This window comes from Buceros rhinoceros, unplaced genomic scaffold (assembly GCF_000710305.1).
Source record: "Buceros rhinoceros silvestris isolate BGI_N320 unplaced genomic scaffold, ASM71030v1 scaffold17067, whole genome shotgun sequence".
Classification (NCBI taxonomy): Eukaryota; Metazoa; Chordata; class Aves; order Bucerotiformes; family Bucerotidae; genus Buceros; species Buceros rhinoceros.
Window position 1 is genome coordinate 46947 of NW_010421730.1, and position 21498 is coordinate 68444.

At 43.0% G+C, this 21498-nt stretch overlaps 1 protein-coding gene across 1 annotated transcript in view; it reads left to right on the forward strand.

The window, feature by feature from the left end:
- LGR4 (leucine-rich repeat containing G protein-coupled receptor 4) overlaps nt 1-21498 on the forward strand; it is a gene marked incomplete at its 5' end in the record, with an annotated part of 42212 nt that overhangs the window by 14235 nt on the left and 6479 nt on the right. The window contains 12 exons of the mRNA XM_010139800.1: nt 1368-1439; nt 12204-12419; nt 13042-13113; nt 14842-14910; nt 15508-15579; nt 15666-15737; nt 16418-16486; nt 16894-16965; nt 18578-18643; nt 19716-19787; nt 20567-20638; nt 20945-21070. Of these exons, the coding sequence (XP_010138102.1) occupies nt 1368-1439; nt 12204-12419; nt 13042-13113; nt 14842-14910; nt 15508-15579; nt 15666-15737; nt 16418-16486; nt 16894-16965; nt 18578-18643; nt 19716-19787; nt 20567-20638; nt 20945-21070 (1050 nt within the window). The remainder of the gene's footprint in view (nt 1-1367; nt 1440-12203; nt 12420-13041; nt 13114-14841; nt 14911-15507; nt 15580-15665; nt 15738-16417; nt 16487-16893; nt 16966-18577; nt 18644-19715; nt 19788-20566; nt 20639-20944; nt 21071-21498) is intronic.

Genomic DNA, 21498 nt, shown 5'->3' on the forward strand with positions numbered 1-21498 from the left:
AGCTCTCCTACTTTTTTTTTTTTACAAAGCCTGCAGTAAGTGGTCAACTTGACTAAACTGTAATTACTGTGCTTAATTAGAACACTTACTTGCTTCTGAAGTATATCTTGTAGCAGAAGAATCCTAAGAAGGAAAAATCCTAAAGACATATAAAGTTTTTTGTGGTTCTCCACCCCCTCACCAGCTTCTACCAACATTATCAGGTAGTTCTAGTACTTACAGAGATTTAAAGCACTATTTGGCTTTTGAATCATCCCCTGCCAGTAATAGAAATAATTTCTATAGTGTGGTGCTTCCTTGGGTGAAATGACTTACTATTAGAAAAAAAGTTTTCATTAAAACAATTAGAATTCTGTACCCTATTTACCATATCCTGTTTTGCTTTTCTGAGATAAGAATATTAATTCCGATTGTTTTTCCATAGCTAAGGACAAAAAGAGCTTTCTGTTTGGGGTTTTAAAAGCCTGTATCCAGAAATTGCAGCATTTACGCTGATGTAAATGTTCCCAATTGCTAGTAGGGTATTAGAGTGTTCATTAAATAGATGCTTAAAAATAAGGTGGAAGAGGACCCTGTGGTAGTGAAGAAAGAAGCATAAACAGTGTCAAGGCTCTTGAAGGTACCTCCATCAGGAGGTACCTCAGCACTGGAGGTGCCTGAAATTCAAGCAGTTCTTGAGAAATGTGGGACTTGGATATTAATTAACACTTAATTTAATTGTCCACTTGCGTTTTACCCCAGTATGCACCCAAACCTAGTAAGGTTTTATCCCGTGTGAGATCTCAGGTTATCTACATTCTCTTTATAAAAGAACTCACTGTGCAGTGCTATGTTGTTCCGTAAGAGAAGTTCTTCAAAAACCCCAGTATGACCTAATTCAGCTTGGCTCTAGTTTCATTCTGGGTCTTTTTAATGGTGTGCCCAGAGGGGCTTTGTTGTGAATACGCTTGGTAAATTAGATTGTTAATGCATTGTGTATTGATGCGGCTTTCGGAAAAATTAGAGGTTTGTGTATTTTGCAGCGCATATAGGATAAGTTCACCAGAAAATAGTAAAATACCATTCATTGCAGTGAATTTGTACGAGTGTTAAGTTGTTCAGCCTCTTCAGTGAGTTCCAGGGGAATTTCAGCATATTATGTTAAGGGCTTGTTCTCTGCAAATTAATGCAGTTAATTTGTGAGTTGTAAATAAAACTGAAATAGACCATTTTCTTGTTTCATCTTTGCCTTTGGGCATCTGGTCTTGATAATTCTACACACTTCTATGTACATGAGAAATCTGTGACACCCTAGGAGGACCGTGGTCTCTTCTGTTGATAAAGACTATGGTCAGATTCTACTTTACTGACTCTGTGGATTTTTACAGAACCCTGCAGAACAATCAGCTGAAGACTGTACCCAACGAAGCCATCAGAGGATTAAGCGGTTTACAGTCCTTGTAAGTATTTTTGGGTTTTTTTTACTTTGCCTTTGTTCTTGTCCTGTTCTCCAAGTTCCTCTTTTAGTCACATTTGCTTCATTCTGTAGAGTTTGGAAGATGATAATTTATGTGTAATAAAGTACCTGGACTTTCTGATGTTGCAGTTTCAACTGGAGCAAAGTATCACAAGTAAAGTTCATAATGTTCATTTGATTTATCATCTTTGATGGGGCGACCCGAATCCAAACTCTTTCAAAACCCAAACACAGGTACAAGATTGCCATATAAATGCCGTGGTGGTGGAGTTAAACATTTACCATCCTTCTTGCATGTCCTGAGGTGTTTAAGCAACTGAAAGAAGTTGTGCAAAAATGAATCATGCCCAAGTCTTTTGTATTCAGAGGAGGAAAAGGGGTTTCTGGGAAGGAGTATTGCCTGAGACATGCATAGTATTGGTTTTACTGGGAGGTGTCGAAATCGCAGAGACAGTTATGAACACCTCAGCCATTATTGCTAGTTGCTCATAAGATATTTCATATGTGCTTATACTATCTCATGGCTTATTATGTTTTATGAAGAGTCTTAATCAGACCTTAATAGTTAGTTACAGCTCTCTAGGTGGTAGATGCTTATCACCACAATGAGGAGGCGGATGGGGGAAGGGTTTCAAAATTTTTCCTCCTTTCTGCTTACCTACGAGAGAGAGAGAGAGGGGGTGGGGGGCAGGTTAACTATTCCCTCTGTGCCAAAATTCAGGTTTTTGGCCTAAGATCCCATTTCTTTCAGTGTTGCATCAGATTATGGAATAGTTTTGCCAGGAAAAAAAATTAGTTTTGCAGAATAGCTTTGCAAACCATTGTGCAACTTTTGCAAAGGTGCTTTCTGTGTTCCCTGAACTTGGATTTTGGCTGCTGCCTTCTCAGAGTTGCTGGGGTATTCCTGTCTTTTCCATCTGAAGAAAGCACAGTGAGCAGCACACGGCAGGGTAAGACAGGCTCCAGATTACCCAGCTGGGGAGCGGGAGCCTGTGCAGCGACGTGCCACCTCCCAGGGCAGCCACGGACCTACTTCTGCTGCTATGCTCCCAGCCAGGATCCCCTGCGTGCGGCAGTGAGCGTGGATGTGCACAGCTTGGAGCAGGAGAGAGCGGCCAGCTTCAGTGCCACACACTGGCGTGGGCTTGTCCAGGGTTTGGGATGCAAGAGTAGGACAGATGCAGCTTTCCATTTGCAGCCATTTTGTGAATTTAATACCCATGTTTCCCTCTTGGTTTTGTGGGTGTGTAGAAGGTAGAATACTTTGGTCTGAGGGCTGCAGCCTGCTTTGTGGAAATGCTGTGCATTGTCATAATCCTTCAAACTACAGGATGTCAATAACCCTTTAGTAATTATTGAAAAAACAAAACAAAACTCTTTCCTGGCTTCCAGCATTTTGTGATGCCAAAAAACCAACTACTTCAGTAAATATTTTTGTTGTCCGCAAGTGATCCATTTCATGTTGGGTTAATAAGTAGCAAACTAGTCGTTACTTTTTTTTCCTCAGGAAACCCAGGTGAGATTTCAGAACAGCTGTTAGAAATAGGGTGGGCAGATCCAGTCTGAAAGTCCTCAGTGTCAGAAGCTACCCCTGTCTGTTCCTGAGAAGGATAACTGTCTGCATTGCAAGATTACCGTAATTTCTTAGAATGGGCAGCAATCTGAGAACAAACTGGGTTTAGAGACAAGTGTAGTGAGAAATGTAAAGTATTTTTCCTGTGTGATTTGTTTGCTTCACCAGAACACATTTCTGTCATGAACACAGATTTCAGGAAAACTTTGAGTTTATTGAATCACTCAAAATTACAGTGGAATTGTGCGTATCTCCTGCTGATGTAGGGAGCACATTCTGGCAAAGGAGTGTAGGACTGGTCCTCTGACTTCTGTGTGTGAGCATGGGAACATCAGTGTTAGCATGCTGCTTTATTCATTTTTTTGAAAAGGGAAGAGAAAAAGAAAGGGAAAAAGTGATACCCCCCGGCCAAAGGAATTTGTGTCAACAATGGATTTAAAGTTCCTGAGCTGCTGTGACCTCCTTCTAAAACAAATAACTCTTTGCAGAATATATGTTAGAAAACCCACCTCTACCTTTTTTATATATAATCTCCATCCAAAACCTGCAAGTTTAAACATCACTTAACTGACTCTTTTGGCAGTTTCCCAGTTCGCTCTGAAGTAGGCTTTAGGGGGATTTTTTCTTTGGTGAAGACACAAATTACTCGCTCATAAAACTTTATAGTATATTGATAGTCACTTGGTTTGCAACTCCGGTAGAACTATCCTCTTTCTCTCTTAGTGTGCTCCAATTCGGAGCTGCGTGGGAAGGCGGTTGCCACACTGTGTGTATTAACAAGCCCAGTAAACATACCTGGGTGGAAATAAAGAAGATGGTTACAGGAGCTTCACGATCTCTCATGTTCATGTTGTAGCTGACGAGTAGCCAGCCTGATTCAGAATACTAAACTTCAGCTCTTGATTTTCTGTTTATGTTGGATATTTTCCCAGCTCTGGCCTCCAAAAGTGAGTTAGAATAGAGTCCTTATTTAGGAAGGTGAAATTTAGCAAAATAGAAAGGTTTTACCAAGTGGAAACAGGCTGTCTAGCAACCCAGAGCAGCTACCTGGCAGGATGTGTTCTCACACTGCAAGACGCCCTGGTATCTGGGACCCAGCGTGCGCCCACAGCTTTTGGTAGCAGAAAAAACTGACAAACGAGGAGCTTCGCAAATGCAGACAGTCATCATGATGCATTTCAGTGAACGCCCAGGCTGAGCAGCGTGTTTGTTATCACGAGGTAACGAAGTGGCGTACCTCGTACTTTAGATCGGGCAGTGGTGTCGGTGGGGTTCGTTGGTGATCCACGGGTCACACAGGGAACTAGAGGGCGTGGAGTGGTGCGCTGCTCCAGCAGCCCAGGCAGAGCTTGGCAGGCTCGGGAGCCGATTCAGAGGGTCGCTTCCTTAAATGCCTTGACATATTTGACTGGGATGAGTTATTTCTGTAATGTGCTTGTTCTGAGCTTTGACCCAGACTGTGGGGATTTGTAAAACAGTTCTGTAAATACAGCAACTTCTAGGGTGCCTCTAATTCACTCCAGAAATCCACCTACGTAGGAGTTTTAAGTCATAGCACAGAATATCCTAGTACAATAGGTGTACTCATGTGTGATGGTTTCTGGAACTATGTTATTTAAACAGACTTTCCCAGTGCTTTGGGAAGGAGAGCTGTGTTCCATTTGAACTCACAAAACCCTAATTGCTGCTAATTTTAGTGGGCATTCGCCATCAAATCCAGGAGTCGTTTTTGAAAGCTTGTCAATAGCTGCTAATGCGTTGGAGGCGATTGCTGATAATGGTAGTTCAGGAATCGCCGAGTTCCTGTCCCTGCACATGTGCGCACATGCCCGCGCGCAGGGAATATCAGAGTGTTCTGCAGCAGGAGTTCAAAGCCCTGCAGCTGCCCTGTTACGCCAGATTCCCCAATTGTGGCTATTGTGCTCATGCCAGCGTGGCACTCGCCTGTGATAGCTCCTGCCTCGCTCTCTGTGTGGGTGTTCACCTGAGCTGCAGGCTCAGTGTCTCCATGCAGGTGGTCAACAGTCATTTTCTGCGGTCCCCAGCAGCAGTTCTGGCTCTCCAGCCTGGTCTGCTCGCAGGATCATAACCAGTTCGGCAGTCTGCCTGCCTATCTCAGGAGGCTGGAGCAGGCTTGAGGCAAGGGGCGTGAACATGCTGAACTGGGATGTGATGATCAGTGTGGCCCAGGCAGGAGAGACTGAGGTCCTGGTGTGGGATTGAAAGAACTGAGAGCAGGCTCTTGCTTTGCAGGGTAAAGCTTTAGAGGACAGAGGGGGCAGATGTATTTCAGTCAATCAGGACACGCTTGAAGTACATGCTGTAGCACGTGTCTGCTGCAGCCTTGCGTTACTAGCTTTTTCTTGTTTTAGGAAGGATTCCTTATACAGATCGAGTACATCTTTATTTTTAAAAAAAACCCAAAATAACCAACTCAAATCTAGAAACATTCTCCTGGTGCCATAATGAAACCAGACAGCTTTAAGTTCACATTGGTGATGATGTTAGTAACGTAAACCATAAGCACATTGAAAGGTGTCAGAAGGGAAGATCCCTGAATTTAGGGAGGGCAATGCAGACACTGTTGTATACAGAAAAATACACCGTTCTGTTCTAATTCTGTAAAACTTTTCTTAGAGGGTTTTATGGCTTCAGTCGATAAATTTGCTATTCTGGATTATAGTTTTGAAGGACAGGGCTATCTGTAAGGATGTGGAAGATGTTCATTAACAGCAATAACTAATTGGAGGTAAGAAGCATTGTACGGACTTACAGGTACTATGAACCTTTAACAGTGGCAGGCAGTTTTTCAACTAACCAGCTTTTGATGTGTTGTCTTCAGAGGGGTTTTGGTTCCCTGCTTTGCTGTTATTAAAGGGTTAAAGGGGACCTGCCCTCAATGGAGTCTGTGTTGAGCTATAGGATTAAACCATTGGCACCAGAATGAGAAAGGAAGAAATTCCCACCCGTTTTCTTTTTAGCCTGCAAAAACAATACAAACTGAAATATGCTGAACTTGCTTTTCTCCCTTGCATTTTTTTGGAGTAAAGAATGCAGAAGAGCTCTCCCGAGCATGTTTGATTGTGTTGAAAAATCTTTAAATATGCAGCAGTTGAAATAGACTGCTTTGTGAACTTCACATACTTGCTGAATGACAAGAGTCTCGTTTTTCTATGCCGTGTTCCCCTCTAGAAGCTTTTCTGGCTTTCTTCATAGTGAGCTATGGGTATTTCTTGCGAGCTTCAGGAATCTCTGGGATTTTTGTAGCCTTAATTTTTTAAACTGCCTGGGCTTGCTTAAGGAATTGCCGACGTTTAATAAAAATCAGGAAATTATTTAGGAATGGCATGTTCAGAAACTTAACTGGGGTGATGGAAGTTACACAGAGTCTAGGTAAAGAGCAGCTGAATCCTCTATTTGCAGCAAACTTTGTATGATCTCTGACCAGAACCATCTAAACATTTAAATGAAAGAAATAGATGTACTGGCATCTGAGTACCGGTGATTGAAATAGCTTTGGCACATATGGTTAGTTTCTGAGAGCTGCTGTAAACTTGTCTTTGAATAAAGCAAATCCTTGTATTGGTGTTCTCCGCACATAAGGTGCAGAGAGCCGCTGCTTGATGCAGTGAGCAAACGCGCTGAGTATGTTAAAGTACCTCTGTTAACACGGTGGGTTTAGTGCCCTGCATTGTCGCAGCATTTCCTAGGTACCAGGCTTATCAGTACTCAACTTCAAAACCGAAAAACCCACTCCAGTGTTATTTGAGTGATTTCTTTGTGGTTTTTGAAGGAGCACTTTAAAGAGCAAAGTTCTTTAACGATTGCCATTGAGCAGAAGTTATTTAACACAAGAGCTGGAGTGATTTTTCCGTTTATTAAGGTCAACGTTGAACTCCTGCTATTAGTGCAAGGCTGACAAAATTTCCCAGTTGCTGAAGCCTGGAAGGCCGAGTGTGGTCTTAGATGAGAGCTAGCGAGGCTGGGGTAGCAGCTGCAAACTAATCTGTGATGGTCTCCTCTTTGCAAGCAGATGGTGTTAACAAAATGTGTGGCACAATATTCATGTTCTTATCAAGGGGACATTTATGAGATGTATCTCGCATCTGCAACACCCAGATGGCTTTGTGGCAAGGAGCATGGCTGGCTTCTCGGCGAGCATCTACAGTGGTGGCACTGGCATGCTGTTGGTGGTTTGTCGTAGGAGAGCAAGAGTTGACCATGATGTGCTGGAGGGTCTACAGGATGAGAGCAAAACACAGATGGTGGTTTTTCCTTCTCCAGCCGAGCTCTGTTCCCAGCTTTCCCCCATGTTCCTTATCCCTCCAGACAGGCTGGGATCACACAAAGCTGCAGCGTGACCCTGCCTGTGCCGCCGAGGGATGCTCTGCCTTGCCCTCCCCTCACCCAGCGGGCAGGCACCCTTCCTGCCTAGCAGCTGGCGTCTTTTGGAGGATGGGGAGAGGATAAACCAGAGAAGCAGCACCAGAGGGACCAGGCAACTGGAGAAGATCTGTGAACGTGGTCCTGGAGGCCTCCCTGGTGCTGCCCAGAAGGGACGCAGGGTGTAGGCTGCCTGCCCTAAGCAGTGCTGCTGGCCAGCCCAAACGGGGCCCTGATTGTCCTTTCCTTGATGAGAACCTGGCCTTTCTGAGCCTCTGAGTAGACCCTGTAACAGTGCTGCCATGCCCACTGCACTGGCAAGGCCCTGCTCTGGCACAGCAGTGTGCCTGCTCTTTGGGATGGTGCAGAGGTGCTTCTGAGACCAGGGAAGGAGCGGGCTCAGCTGGCTCCTGGGAGATCCCAAGGAAACACTGAGGAGATTTGGTGATTTTTTTTTTTGTTTGTTTTTGTTTTTAAGCTCCCAATGCTGCAGAGGTGAATAAATTTATCAGTGTTTTTTTCTTGCCCTTTATTCCCCTCCCTGCACTGTAATATATTAAAAAAAGCTGCCTGCCACACCGTGCCACCTCCCAGCTTTCCAGACACTAGCCTCATCCTGGCAGGCATGACTTAAAATTTGTAGTGAGAAGCTTTATGAAAAATTGAAATATCCTGGAGTTGGAATGGTATTTTTGTGTGTGTTTATATAAGTATTTAAAAATCATGTTATCTGTGTGTTAGACTTTGGAACTCTTACTATTCATTTGAATTGAAGTGAGAGCTTTACAGTTTCATTAAAGCTGGGTTAATTGTTTGAAGCCCTTCAAGCCGCTGAGTTCTTTACTCATTTTAACAATATGTCCAATACTGATACAAGAGCTGCGGAATATACAGGTTTCTATCATCCCCCTGCTTGCTCTTCCTGTGGAGGTGGAGTTTGTGTGAGGAGGGAACCCGACTGGTAATAAAAGTGAAGGTGACAGGTCTGCAAGTGAATTCTGAATTTATAGACTAAAACATGAAGCCAGTGCCTATAGGGAACTTGGAACTGGAGTAGTTTCTGAAAGCTTAAGGAATTTAAGTACATGCTGCAAGCTCTAATTTAAACTTAGTCTTATCTTTAACGCTTTGATGGAAAAGGACAGTGGAGAATATTACCTGTACTTTGCTAGTTACTGGAGCTAGTGAGTCCTCCTTACCCCATCTTAAAGAAAAGGTGTGCTCCATAGCTGTAATACTTTGCAGAAATTGCCAAATATTTTAGGTGTGCTTTTCAGTTGTTTCACAAAGTGCTCCGCTATCTGCATTTCACAATAAAGAGAAGCATTTCTGCTGTGTTTTGTGCAGTGAACATAATGTGGATAAGCTTTGACTGTTAGGAAGAAAAATAAATACCACTGGCACATCAGGCAGATACTAAGAGGCATGAAGGAAGACAAAAATGTGGGTAAGACAGAAAAGGCTGAATTAGTTGAAAATAAGTCTTGAGGTGTGACAACTACTAACAGAAAGGCAGCACCAATAAACATTTGTGAATGACAGGTTTTCCCTTCAAAACTGTAAATGCAGGTCAGTGAAAGCACTGGGCAAACCATCCGTTTTCAACTATTTTATTAATGTGTCTATTGGGCTCTGGGAAAACCTTGGGCTGGCACAGTGATCTTCAGGTGCTGAGATGGGGAAGTCACTGTGCCAGTGGAGAGAGGGGACACATGAATGGTCACAGCAAGGTGACCTGTCATTCTGCCTGCCTGGCTTTATGATTTGCCATTGCTCATTACTTTCAGCTCTATTCAGGCATCCCATTTGTGAAGATGATGGGAAAAGTTTGCAAAGAAGTGTCAGAGCACCAGAAAAGCACTTCCTTCCACCTTCCAAACCTCCCTGCTCAGTGACAGCAGTGGGTGGTGGTTGTCCTTGGTTTTATTTCTGTGGGCAGGAACGGATGAACACAACGGACTGGATGGGTGTGAAGAGCCATCAGTTTAAGATGCAGTTACTTGGGTACTCGATCTCCCTGTGCTGGGGGACAGAGGTCTTGGCAAAGCAAGCTAGAGATGAAGGGTCCTTCATCTTCTCCATGATCTCTTTGCTCTCCCTGGCTGAGAGTTCAACTCACTTCTTGCGCTTGTTCCTCTGGTCATCATCTGCTTTAATGGTGGGAGAGGAGGAGCAAGACTTGGGTCTTCATTGTGTGCTTTTGTTTCCTGGAGTCTGCTGGAGCAGATGGAATTCAGCATGGAGCACAGTGAGACTGCAAACAGAGGTGCAGACAAGTAGTCACAAGGACTGAGGCCCCCTCCCTCGCGTGTGCTGCTTCCCCTAATAAAAAAGGGGGGGGGTGGAGGGGGCCAGGGAGGTTAGTTGGAGAAGACTCGGATATGTTTATTCCACTGGAAGATAATTCTTTTGATCTTCAGGGAGGTGTGTGAATTCAGGAGAGAGTAGAAAGACAGGTAATTTCTAGTTTAGGGGTTTTTGTATGTGAGGCAGAGCCGCAGGCTTTTTTCCTCTTCCCCCTCCCCTTTTTTTCTTTATTATCATCAGACATTTAATTTCTCTGAAACGTTCCAGTCTCCGAGCAGCCTAAAAGCATTCAGACAGAATAGTGTACACACCTGTCAGACCATGGGGCAAATGATAAGGGGATGCCAGTGTGTGATCCATAGGAATTAGCTCTTGGATGTATCGCTTTAGAGCTAATGGCACCTTTGACTGCAGGCACTTTGGTAAGTTCCCACTTGCACTGGTGTATTGTGGCTTAATTTGATGTATTTCTTGACTTCTTATTACATGGAAATTCAGCTGCTGATTGTTTTTCCTAATGATTTGAGATATTTAGACCACGTACATCACAATAGTAGAACTCTCTTTTTCGGAAAGAGATTAAGTGCTTAAATTCTTGATCAGGCTTGTCTTCTCCCTTTGAATTGAGGATGTCCCTTAAGTGCTGGGGTCCAGAAGCACTTTCACCACTGTTTAAGCTGCCCCGTGCCCAGTGACAAATGCAGCACAGTCACTTGGTCCACTCTGCTGCCACAGAGAGGGATGAGATGAATGGCTGGAGGCAGCGACTTCTTAAACTAACCTGGCTAGACTTCCAAGAGCATGTCTGATCACGGCTTTAGAAATGCAGCAAATGCTTAATGTAACTCAAAACCTGTGCTGATCTGTATCGAAATGAGCACCGATGCTAATGGAGGTGGGGAGATGTGCCATGGCTGGGGTACCAGTCGCTTCAGAGCAGTCACACACGGTGTGTTCTTCCATCTTGGCAGCGAAGACACCATGGTTCAGCTGAGCGTTGACTTGGAGAAGACAGCCTCAAGGCCAGAGGACGGTCAAACGCTGCCTGTTGCTCTCAGCCCTGCCTTGGCTTAGATCGGTTACAGCCCATTTTTTTAATCTCCTGGGGCTATCACTGCTGACCTTTTCTCTCATCCTCATGAAGAATAGTGCTTTAATGTTTTACTACTTCTGGGTCATCCCTTGCTCCTGCCCACTCCTGGGGCTTCCACCTGTGAAAATCCAAGCTTAAGTTTTTAGTATGAGTGGTTTTCCACTCCTGCTCCCTACACATCTGGTTACATGGCGTGGTGTAGACCAACCTGAACCTGTGCCCTCTGCCTGCCCTGGCTGCCAGCGATGCTATCCAGGTAACTGTGCTGCTAGTGTAGGAATGTGAAAAAACAAACTGGTTCAGCGTGTACTGCATAAGGAGAGAGCATGTGGCGTTTTGGATGAGAGTTTCTGTTGTGGCTGCTAAAGCCATCAGACAAGGATCTGCAGTCTCAGGTTTGTCAGTTGTCATGCATCAGGACAGTAACACCTGCGCCTCTCGTCGTGAGGGCTTCATGTCTGGGGCCCGAGCTGAGGATGTGCGGTTTAGCCTCCTAGGTTTCCAGGTGTGGAGTTGTGTTTGGGTTTCTAGGATGCTTAGAAACCTGAAGAAGCACTGAAACCCCACAGCAGAGGTGAGCCGGTCACTGTAGCAGGGCTACATGGTTTGGCTCTCTGTATGGAGATAGCTGAGTCCACGTGTGTTAGTACTACCAGTGTTTGTGATCAGAGCTCGTGTGGGGAAAAAGCGTGACAACAGATCCAGTAACGTACAACAGTTAACGGTGCTAATGTGCCATTTTGCATTTTGTTGTGGAACACCTTAGAAGGGATCAGGTGCAAGAGTGAAAGGAATTCTCAGTTTTAGTTGATGATGTGATGTTTTATTTGTCAGGATAATTCGTAGCTCTGACTTGATCCGAGAACTGCATTTAATAATCTTGTTCTCTAAAGAAGTCACCTAAGGTGTGTAGCAGCACCACAAAACAAAGCGTATAACAGCATGTTATGCTACCAACAATGTAGCTGTAGGGGTAGTCAGGTCAAGTGAGTAAATGCCTCTGCAATCTTCGATCCCCTCTCAAGCTCCCATTTTAAAGGCTTGCTCCAGTATTAGCAGCTGGGGGCTTTGTAGGGGGAGGAGATGGCTCTAGAGTTAACCAGATCACTTCAAGCTGATTATAAGCGTATGAATTTCTTAAAATGTTTTATTAAAAAATGTCTCAGAAGATGATTTTTGATGAAGCATTCTTTGTGGGCTCTTTGCCTGCCTTGAAAAGGGTGTTCATGTATCATTCAGTAAACCTGCAAACTTTCTGATATCGCATTTTTATTTCACTAAAGCATATTTAATCTTAAAAAGAATATTCAGGATTAATAGGACTTTAATTGGTATTTTTATGCCCCTGTAGCACGTGAGTTTACCCTGTGGGTTCTTTCTCTTCCATGTAGGCGGTTAGATGCTAACCATATCACTGCCATACCAGAAGACAGTTTCCAGGGCCTGGTGCAGTTGCGTCACCTTTGGTTGGATGACAACAGCTTGACAGAAGTTCCCATCTATCCGCTCAGCAATCTCCCCTCCCTGCAGGCGTTAACGCTGGCTCTCAACAAAATAACCCACATTCCGGACTATGCCTTCACAAACCTTTCAAGTCTGGTTGTTCTGTGAGTATTTGTATCTGTATTTCGTAGGCTGCTTTGATTCTCTCCTCAGTTACAGTTCTGATTAATCTGTGATGACACCGAAAATGGTACTTGGCTATGTTTTAGCTCAGTTATTTATTAACAGCCTGTACTACCATCAGGAGATGACACCAGGTATACTGGACTTCTCTTAAGCAGAAAGTCAGGTGGGCTATGAGTAGTGAGGTTGAGGTGTATTTTCCTGACATCTCATTTTAGCAATGAATACTTCAAACCAGGGGTTGTCAGAGGAAGCTTTCGGAGATACTAAAAAAAGAAAGTATTATCTGCCACAGACCTGTTTCTTAAATACCTCCAAGGATGAATATGAAAAATTGGTTTGCTTTATATGTATATATCGTATTTTTATCACACCTCTGGATAGTGAGTAAAGGTTTAAAATAGGTTGTCTTGACTTTGGGCAACCTGTTCTGTTTCCACATGTGGATGAAATACTTCTGCCTGGAAGTGAAAGACATTCTTCTGCATAATCCATCCCATGCAGTGTTTTTTCTAAACCATTTAACTGTATTGATCTACTAATTTGTTAACGTACATGAAATCATTTATTTGTTTTCATCCTTGTTTTGGTTTTGCTTTTTAGACATCTTCATAATAACAAAATAAAAACGATAGGAAAACACTGCTTTGATGGATTAGACAACCTTGAAACCTTGTAAGTATGCTTCTTAAAGTAATTAATTGTTCAGTGTTTGTCTCATTCCCAGCTTAATCAAGGTTACCTTACTGGTTTGGTGAAGATTTTGCAAATAAGGCGTGTGTGCACCACATAACACATTCCACCGACACTTAGGTCCAGCTCAGGTTTCGGAACTGAAGGCTAGTTATCAGTGCAGTGCTCCACCAAAACTAATTAACTCTATTGAGAAGCAGGTAAATATTAGCCTGGGTGAAATGTCACACTGGGTGATGGGGCTCTAATGCTCCTAGCCCTGATCTAGCATAGCACTCCACTGAGTCAGGAGGATGTTTCAGGAGTGTTTGAGTGCCCTGTGCGTGATAAAGGACAAATACTTGTTTCTCAGATTTACTGTAGGATTAAACAAATCTAAGATACGCTGCCAAAAGTGTTGTGTGACAATGGGAGCTTTCTCAGAGGGCCCCAGTAGGCTATTTCTCCACTGCTCCTCCCTTACTGGATGGGCACTGCTGCCTGCCAAGGAGACTGTTGCTCATGCGTCCCTGCAGCTCCTGAACTGGTCCTCTGCTCTGGTAGGAAGCAGCCCAGCTCCTGGTTCCCAGCCTCTCCTGCAGCAGAGTCACCTCAGTTCACCTCAAATACTGGCAGATATTAAGATGCTGGACTAGTTTATCTGAGACAGCAAGCCTTGTGTTCCTTCAGACAGAAAGAGGGGATGGGGTTGGGGAACACCGCCCGTCCCCACAGACAGTTCATACTCCCCTCAGAACTGGTGTCCAGGTCCTGGCTCCGCAATGCTGCTCACCCTCCAGCGTGCCTCCTCGGTGAGGAGTGGCTTTCAGCTGCTTGGGTTACGTTCCCGTTTTCCCTTCAGCTCACTCAGTGAATGGCTAATAAGCGGATTCTCCTTTTCGGTGAATTTTGTTACACTTAGGAGAATGCTGAATAAATAAAGCAAATGGAGGTGGACAAGGGCAAGCCAGTGACAACCTCTGTTAACGTGAGGGGTCTGGAGGAGTCCAGGAATGCTGCTTGCTCCAACTATCTTGTCATTCTCTTAGAACCTCAGTTGAGTAGTAATTAGATGCTCTGTAAATATGCCCAGCTGATGTAAGACTCTCAGAATGGTTTTGCTGCTCATCAGGAGTCCCTTTGGCAGAAAAAAGGCTGTAGCGGGTCCTGACATTGCTGCTGGAAGGGTGAGAGGTTAACCGAGCTTTCAGCAGATCCCTGTCCCTCATGTGTACTGAGGCGGGGGGAGGAGATGTCACTCTGCTCTGGTTCACTGTTTGTAATTGGTTTTGCTATGAGGTCTGCTGTTACCTAATGGCTTATTTACTGTTTGTTTTATAAAACCTGAATAAAGAGCTTTCTTGATATGCTAGTAAAGAGGGGCCCTTTGAATCTAGGTTGGTTTTATTTTTTTGAGCTTTGAAATCTTAGTTCATTTCCGTGTAAATTTTGCTGAAGAAAAATCTGTGAGGTGTTGAAGAATACTGAGCTTCGCTGTAAGGAAATGTCATTTGACTTATTGTGAATAATCCTCTGGATAATATTAAATATCTTACCTAAGTTATTAGCGGGTTATAAAACATATAGAACATCAGAAGCCTAAGTTATTCTCTGGTCTAGGTAAAGATGTGCTGAGAGCTTTTTACTTTCACTGAACTGTCTTAAAAACTATTTTGACAATTCGTGAGCACTATTAAGAATTTTATCATTCCCCTGCTTTGTTTTTTCTAGGGATTTAAATTATAACAACATGGTAGAGTTCCCTGAAGCCATAAAAGCACTCCCAAATCTAAAGGAGTTGTGAGTATTACATGTTCTCTCTTTTTACCAGTTTTCTTTCTCCTTTGCATAAATAAAAAGAGAAAAGAAATTCCTGGATTTATGAATGCTTGTCTCATTATGCAGCAACCTAAATTAGATTAAATTATGCTAAGTGAAGCTATAATTAAAGGAAAATATAATCATCAGCTAGAGAGGGAACCTATTGAAAATGGTTTTGGAGTTATATAAGCAAGCAATTTATTCAGGAGAACCATTAGCATAGATCTTAATCATGAGCTGGTTTTGGCCGCCAGTAGCAGAATTAAGTATTCACTGATCACGCATCTTTTCCTCGTCCCCTCCTTAAGAGGGGAAGACGAGAGAAAGCACAGGATCATGTTTGGGACAGAACAGTTTCTTTCTAAAGAAGCGTTTTCGGTTTAGCTGATGGGCAGTGGGCAGAAATCATACCTGCAGAGTCATCCCTACAGTTTGACCTGTATTCAGTCCTATTTCACTGCAATCCTGTTCTTGGCAGGATTGGGAAGTGAGTAGGTGTGAAGAAAATGACTATTGGTTGAGTGTACTGGCAGTATATTTTTAAATGCTGATTTTTTTCTTTGCTAATATCTTTAGGGGATTTCACAGTAACTACATTTCCATAATTCCTGATGGTGCATTTGCAGGAAACCCCCTTCTAAGAACGATGTAAGTAATTTTCATGCATCTATTTTTAGTCCTTAGCAGACAGTAACTGTATGAGCAAGGGCTGAAACGTGTTTTTCATTTCCCAGACATTTGTATGATAATCCTTTGTCTTTTGTGGGGAACTCAGCATTTCAGAATCTGTCAGATCTGCATTCCCTGTAAGTACCCTCTCAACTACACGGTACATTAAACGGTTATGAAACATTGTGGCTAAGAACTCAGAATAACTACATTTTCTGACTGCCTCTTACCTTACAATTTTTTTTTGCAGTAAGCTTTATTAAATATTGATTTTGTTGGGAATATCCTCTAGTAAATATGCTCTACAACTTTTTTTTTTAAACTTCATTACCTTGCATAAGACACATAACCTCAGGCCAAATGCTCAGGTTCTTACTTAAATAAACTGCAATATGTCCTCGGTGGTTTTTGAACAGGGATGTACATTGTGAGAATGTTTTGCAGGTTAGTGCATGCATGCTCTCAAAAGATACCAGTTCTGGGGGTGACGAGTAAGCAAAATGGAGTGAGACTTCCAACTCTGAACTACAGACTGCCGACGAGTTTATGTCCTTTTCATATGTGTATTGATTTGAGTCTGGATGCTTGATGAATCCCGGTTGTTTGCTAATGGTGGAGTAATTTATTAAGCAAATTACTAGTATAAAAAGCAGTGAAAAGACCATCTTTTACACACTGTTCATGCGTAAAATTTAAACAAAAGCGCTGAGAATGTTAGAGTTTCTCCTTAGTGAAAATATCGACCTGATGCAGGATTGAATGGCACGGTTCACTTGTATAACAGTGAGTAGCTAATTTTCTTGGGGATTTTTTTTAGGGTCATTCGGGGTGCCAGCATGGTGCAGTGGTTCCCTAATTTAACAGGAACTGTTAATCTGGAGAGTTTGTGAGTATCTTCTACAGAAATAATTCCTAATAGTTTCTTGGGTTTCCCTCTTGTGAAGCGATTCAAATATAGTAGTGGATTTGGAGAGCAACTGGATAGTTCCTTTCCTGCCAATAAATGTAATTATATACCTTTCCTTCCTGTGATACCTGGGTGCCTCTTAATTAGGTTTTTCAATAGGATAAGCTGACAACAGCCTGTGAAAAGACTGTTCATACTAACCCTTCTGTCACAGAACTGCAAAACAGAAAAGCTGGCCTCTTCCAAAAAACCAGAAAGAATTTTGGTGGGTGAATCTGGCACCCCGATAGCTGAGACCCCATCCTTATTCTGCCCTTACATATGGGTGTTATGCCATCTACCATCAGCAATCAGAATATTTATGTATGTTGGGGCTTTTTTCACAGAACTCTAACGGGGACCAAGATAAGCAGTATTCCTGTTAATTTATGCCAAGAGCAAAAGGTGCTACGAACTTTGTAAGTATACACATTGTTCTCCTACCTTCTCTCCTGTCAAAATGATTTCAAAGAAACTTAAATCTAATTTAAAGCAAAAGTATTGCTTAGAATTGCTCGTCCTAGTAGTTCCGTCACAGCTGGAAAGCTTGTTGTGGCTCTTGATTCTTCAAATCAAGGCTCATGGAAGAGTTGATGTGATGCCTTACACTCCTGAAAGAGGGTCCCCTTTATAGGGATGCACTGTGTTTCTTTCATGTGTTATCAAAGAGATGCAAGATGGTGCTGGAGAACAGTCTTTGCACCTTCGAATTCATTCTGCCGTTCATCCTTAATACAGCAGAAGTCATCTACGTTCAGACGTTAAGGAAGAGCTTAGTTACAGTGCTTTCACTTTTTGTGTTTGGGAACACAGAAGAGAGCATCAGGAACGAAGAGAAATGGAGATGAGGGTGAGGAAAAGAATAGCAATACAAAAACAAGACATAAAAAGCAGTAAGGATGCATCAAAATAAATGTAAAAACCCACATGTTAAATGAAACAATTGGGAGGGGAGAGGCAAAGGCATGTTTACAAAAGATACAGGCAGGAAAATTCGGGACCAAAACAAGTGCTGAAACATGGAGGAGAGAAATACGTTCAGGTTTACAGAAGAAAAACAGGGCAAAATGAAGGATGAGGTAGGATTAATTTTCAAATGGCTGTTCATCTTTTGATCAGAAATTTGAAGATTGTTTCCAAGTTTCTAATCTCCTGTTTTTCTGCATAGTTTCACAGAAATTCTGAACGTCCCTCGCTCTGCTTAGGGAGGTACCAGCACACTAAGTGAAAATTTGCCCCACATACCTGCATTGCATATGATTTATCTGTTTTATTCTAACAAAGCAGATTATCAATAAACCTTTTTAGATTACAACTCTTCTAGATTACAGCAAGTTCAGGGTGTTCGTACAGTACCATTTTGGGGTATGCATGTGTCCAGATGCAGAGCTGAAAGCAGTGCCATAGCCTATAGAATGTACATAGAAATAGAATCAAAAATACTGGTTGGGAGAGATCTCACAAGCTGTCGAAGCAACTATAAAGACACAGCCTGTTTCTCCATTACTTTTCAGTTACCGAGTTCTAGTTTCAGTTGTTGACGTTTGTCAAATAGAGTTCTGGGATGAAAATTGTTTTTAATTCTTGCTTGCTTTACACCACCAGTTAAATGTTTCAGGAAAGTAAAAAAAATAAAATGGTTCACTGAATTCAGAGGCAGAAAGGGAGAGAGAGGGATGTAGCATTTAAGAAGGTGACACAAACAGAGTGAATGTAAGGCAAAGGGTCAGCATTTCACAGAGTTCTGTAGGCAGCCTCATCTCTGCACTTTGCTGGAAGCGTGATACGGCAGTTTTGTCTTCCTGAGTCCTTGGGCGTATGTGTGGATGACCAAAGGGCATGGTGGGGCTCGTTAGGACAGCAGTGGAGAGATCCCACTTGTGTTTTCCTCTAAACTGCCCTTAGTTCTTTCCGTTATTAACATTCAGTGGAAAGATGTTTCTGCCAATCTGTTTAACGGTTGCAAGCGATGAGATGTTTCGGGTAAAAAAGAGTTGAACTAAGCGCCTTTCTCCCATTTTCTGTTTGAAGGGACTTGTCTTACAACAGCATAAAGGACCTCCCAAGTTTTAAAGGCTGCCTCTCCTTGGAGGAAATGTGAGTAAAACTACATGCTGTTTATCTTTATTAGTTTACATCCTTAGTATGCTGAGTCCAAGTCTCTGGAAACTTTTTTTTGCTTCATGTTTGATCATAAGTTTCTAAGATTAAGGACAGAGGGAGATGTCATGACCATCTCATATGAGGAGTGTGCTGGACAAAGAAGTCAACCACTTGTGTTTTCCTCAGGTAGCCAAGACTTAATGGTTACTATGGCACCAAAAAGGACACCCGAGTCCTGCGTTTCATAGTAGCATTGCTATATGCATAAACAGAATGAGCATTGAGGCGTTCTCCTTCCTGCCTCTTATCTCTTCCAGTCTTGTTCAGTTCCCTCCAACCATCAGTCTGTGCTTGTGTAAAATGGTTTTTCCTCTAGTCTCCGTAAGACACATTCAAACCCCATCTTTGCCTTTCCCTTTCTCATTGCTTGAAAACTTCTGAATTTCCAGACCCTACACAATTTTTCTGCCTGCGTATGTTCCTACTCCTACCCCTACTTCACTCAAGCTTCTTTCCCCTTAACCAAAGTGGGGCTAATAGACTTCTCACAGGCCCTTGCTGTTACACTCTTGACATCTTCGGGCTGGGCTCGTTATATGCATGGTTCACTGGAAAGGGAGCCAGAGAACTGGAAGAAGGCCGATTAGCTCTTGAGGCATTTCTCAACATTTTCCTTTCATAAATCTGTATTTTGAAAGTGCACCCAGGGTTAGAATATGTCTGAAGATTCCCTGCAGAATCAAACAGATTTGTTTTAAGTCTCAGTGTGACTCTTCAAAGTTCACACAGTGTAACTTTTAGCTCAGAAATAATTTGGTCCACACTTAAGTCTCTTCTAAATTAAGTGAGTTGCAACTTGGGATTGGACAGAGGTGCCCCAAAAGACCTTCATGGTTGTATTAACATGGTTAATGTGAAATACTTAAACAGTTTGCCTACAAGGGGGAACGAAAAGAGTCTTGCCATGGGTAAGGCCAAATCTCTGTGGTAGCAGGCACTGAGCTACCCCTTGGTTTGAAGTCTGCCCCATTAGCCAGTAATGTTCTGTTTCTACTTCACTTTGCAGTTGCTTACAGCATAATCAAATCACTGAAATCACAGAGGAGACCTTCCAAGGACTGTCCTCCCTCCGTATCCTGTAAGTACACATAGCTGCCTACTGAGTAAAACACGTTAATGTTTTTGATTCCCGTATAAAGCGATGTCAGGGTTCGGTGTTCCAAATCTGACTGATGGCAAAAGGCTGGGTATGCTGGATCCGAAGGTGGAGTAAACCATGCACAGAAGCATCCGCTGGTATCAAAACTAGCGAGCTTCAGCCCTGTTCTTTCTATTTGCCACTTTGTTTTTATAGCCTGTGAAGATATTTTTATCTTTTCTTTTATATATATATGGATGGAGTAGTATGTATTGGTAGTCCATATTTTGCATTATATTATTACTGTATTATTCCATTCTCTAGCATTTATTGAGGAGATCCCATCTGTTTTCCTCAGGAGGAGCAAACCAGCAAACAAAATTATCCCCTTCCCTTACAACTCTAGCTATACAAAGATTATATAAAAGCATTGAAAGTATCAGGAAAAAACCCCACAAATTGGCGAGTGTTTTAAAAGGAGTGTCGTGACATAAGTAATGGCAGTCTGGCAGGAGCTGGATCTGGATTTTGAAATCCAACAGAGTAGATTCCCTTCTGCTTGTTCTTTTGGTCTTCCCCCACCCCTGCCAATGTGTCCTGCTGCAGGATCGTCCTGCTCCTTCACTGACTGCCTGGGGAGAGAAGGGGAGGGGGAGGGTCGATCAGCTTTTCTGACAAAGGCATCATGTAATTGTCACCTTGGCTTTTTTTCGTAGTACAGTGGGTCTTAGAAAGTTTTGATGAAACTGCTAAACTAATCTCACTGGCATTCCTTGCAGCGACCTCAGTAGAAATCAGATCCGTCACATCCACAAGGAAGCTTTCACCACTGCTGGAGCTCTTGTTAACCTGTAAGTAGGTTATTTTGGGCAGCAACCTCCTCTCTCTATCATTCAGCTGCTGAGATAGCAATTTTAAGCTAAAAATATTGACTATGTGCCCATCGTGTGTTTCATCGCTGTGATTTGCGAATCCTCTTGCTAGCTGAACACACGCGTGTTTATATCTTGATCTTTAACGAGCCTGCTGCGCTGACAGGCACTTTACCGCAGCCTCAGTTTGAGACTTCAAAAAACCCTTCCTGCTTCTATTAAACGTATGTTACAGGAACTTCAGATTACTTTGTTGTGACGCTGTCTTAATATTCACGTTTTCAGAGACCTAAGTTTCAATGAACTCAGTTCGATTCCAGCTGAAGGATTGAGTGGGCTGAACCAGCTTAAACTTGCAGGCAACGCTGAGCTGAAAGAAGCTCTGGCAGCGAAGAACTTTGCAAAGCTCCGGTAGGTTGGTAACCAACTCCACAGAGTGCCTTGCTCATTTTGACAGAAACGCGCCATGTGACAGTGAGCGAAGCCAGTTTAGATAATGCTCGTGATAAATGATTGGGCCTTTTGCTGGATCACGTAGTTCCTTAACGTTGGTGTGTGTAAAGGGGCATCTGACTGCTCTGGTGTAGAACCATTTGCAGTGAGTTTTCTCGGAACTTTCAATTTGTCCTCCAGATCTCATCTGTCTTTGGACTAGTGGTTTGGGATTCCATTTGATCCTGAACAGAGCACATCTGTCTTCCAGAGCGTGGAAAACAGGAGCAGACGCGCAGGTGTCTGATTCCATAACCACCACGCTCTCTCCATACGCTGTTTGTTCTCGGAGGCAAATGATAAGAGTAGCAGTAATCAAATGGAACCCTGGTACTGGTTTCAGCAGG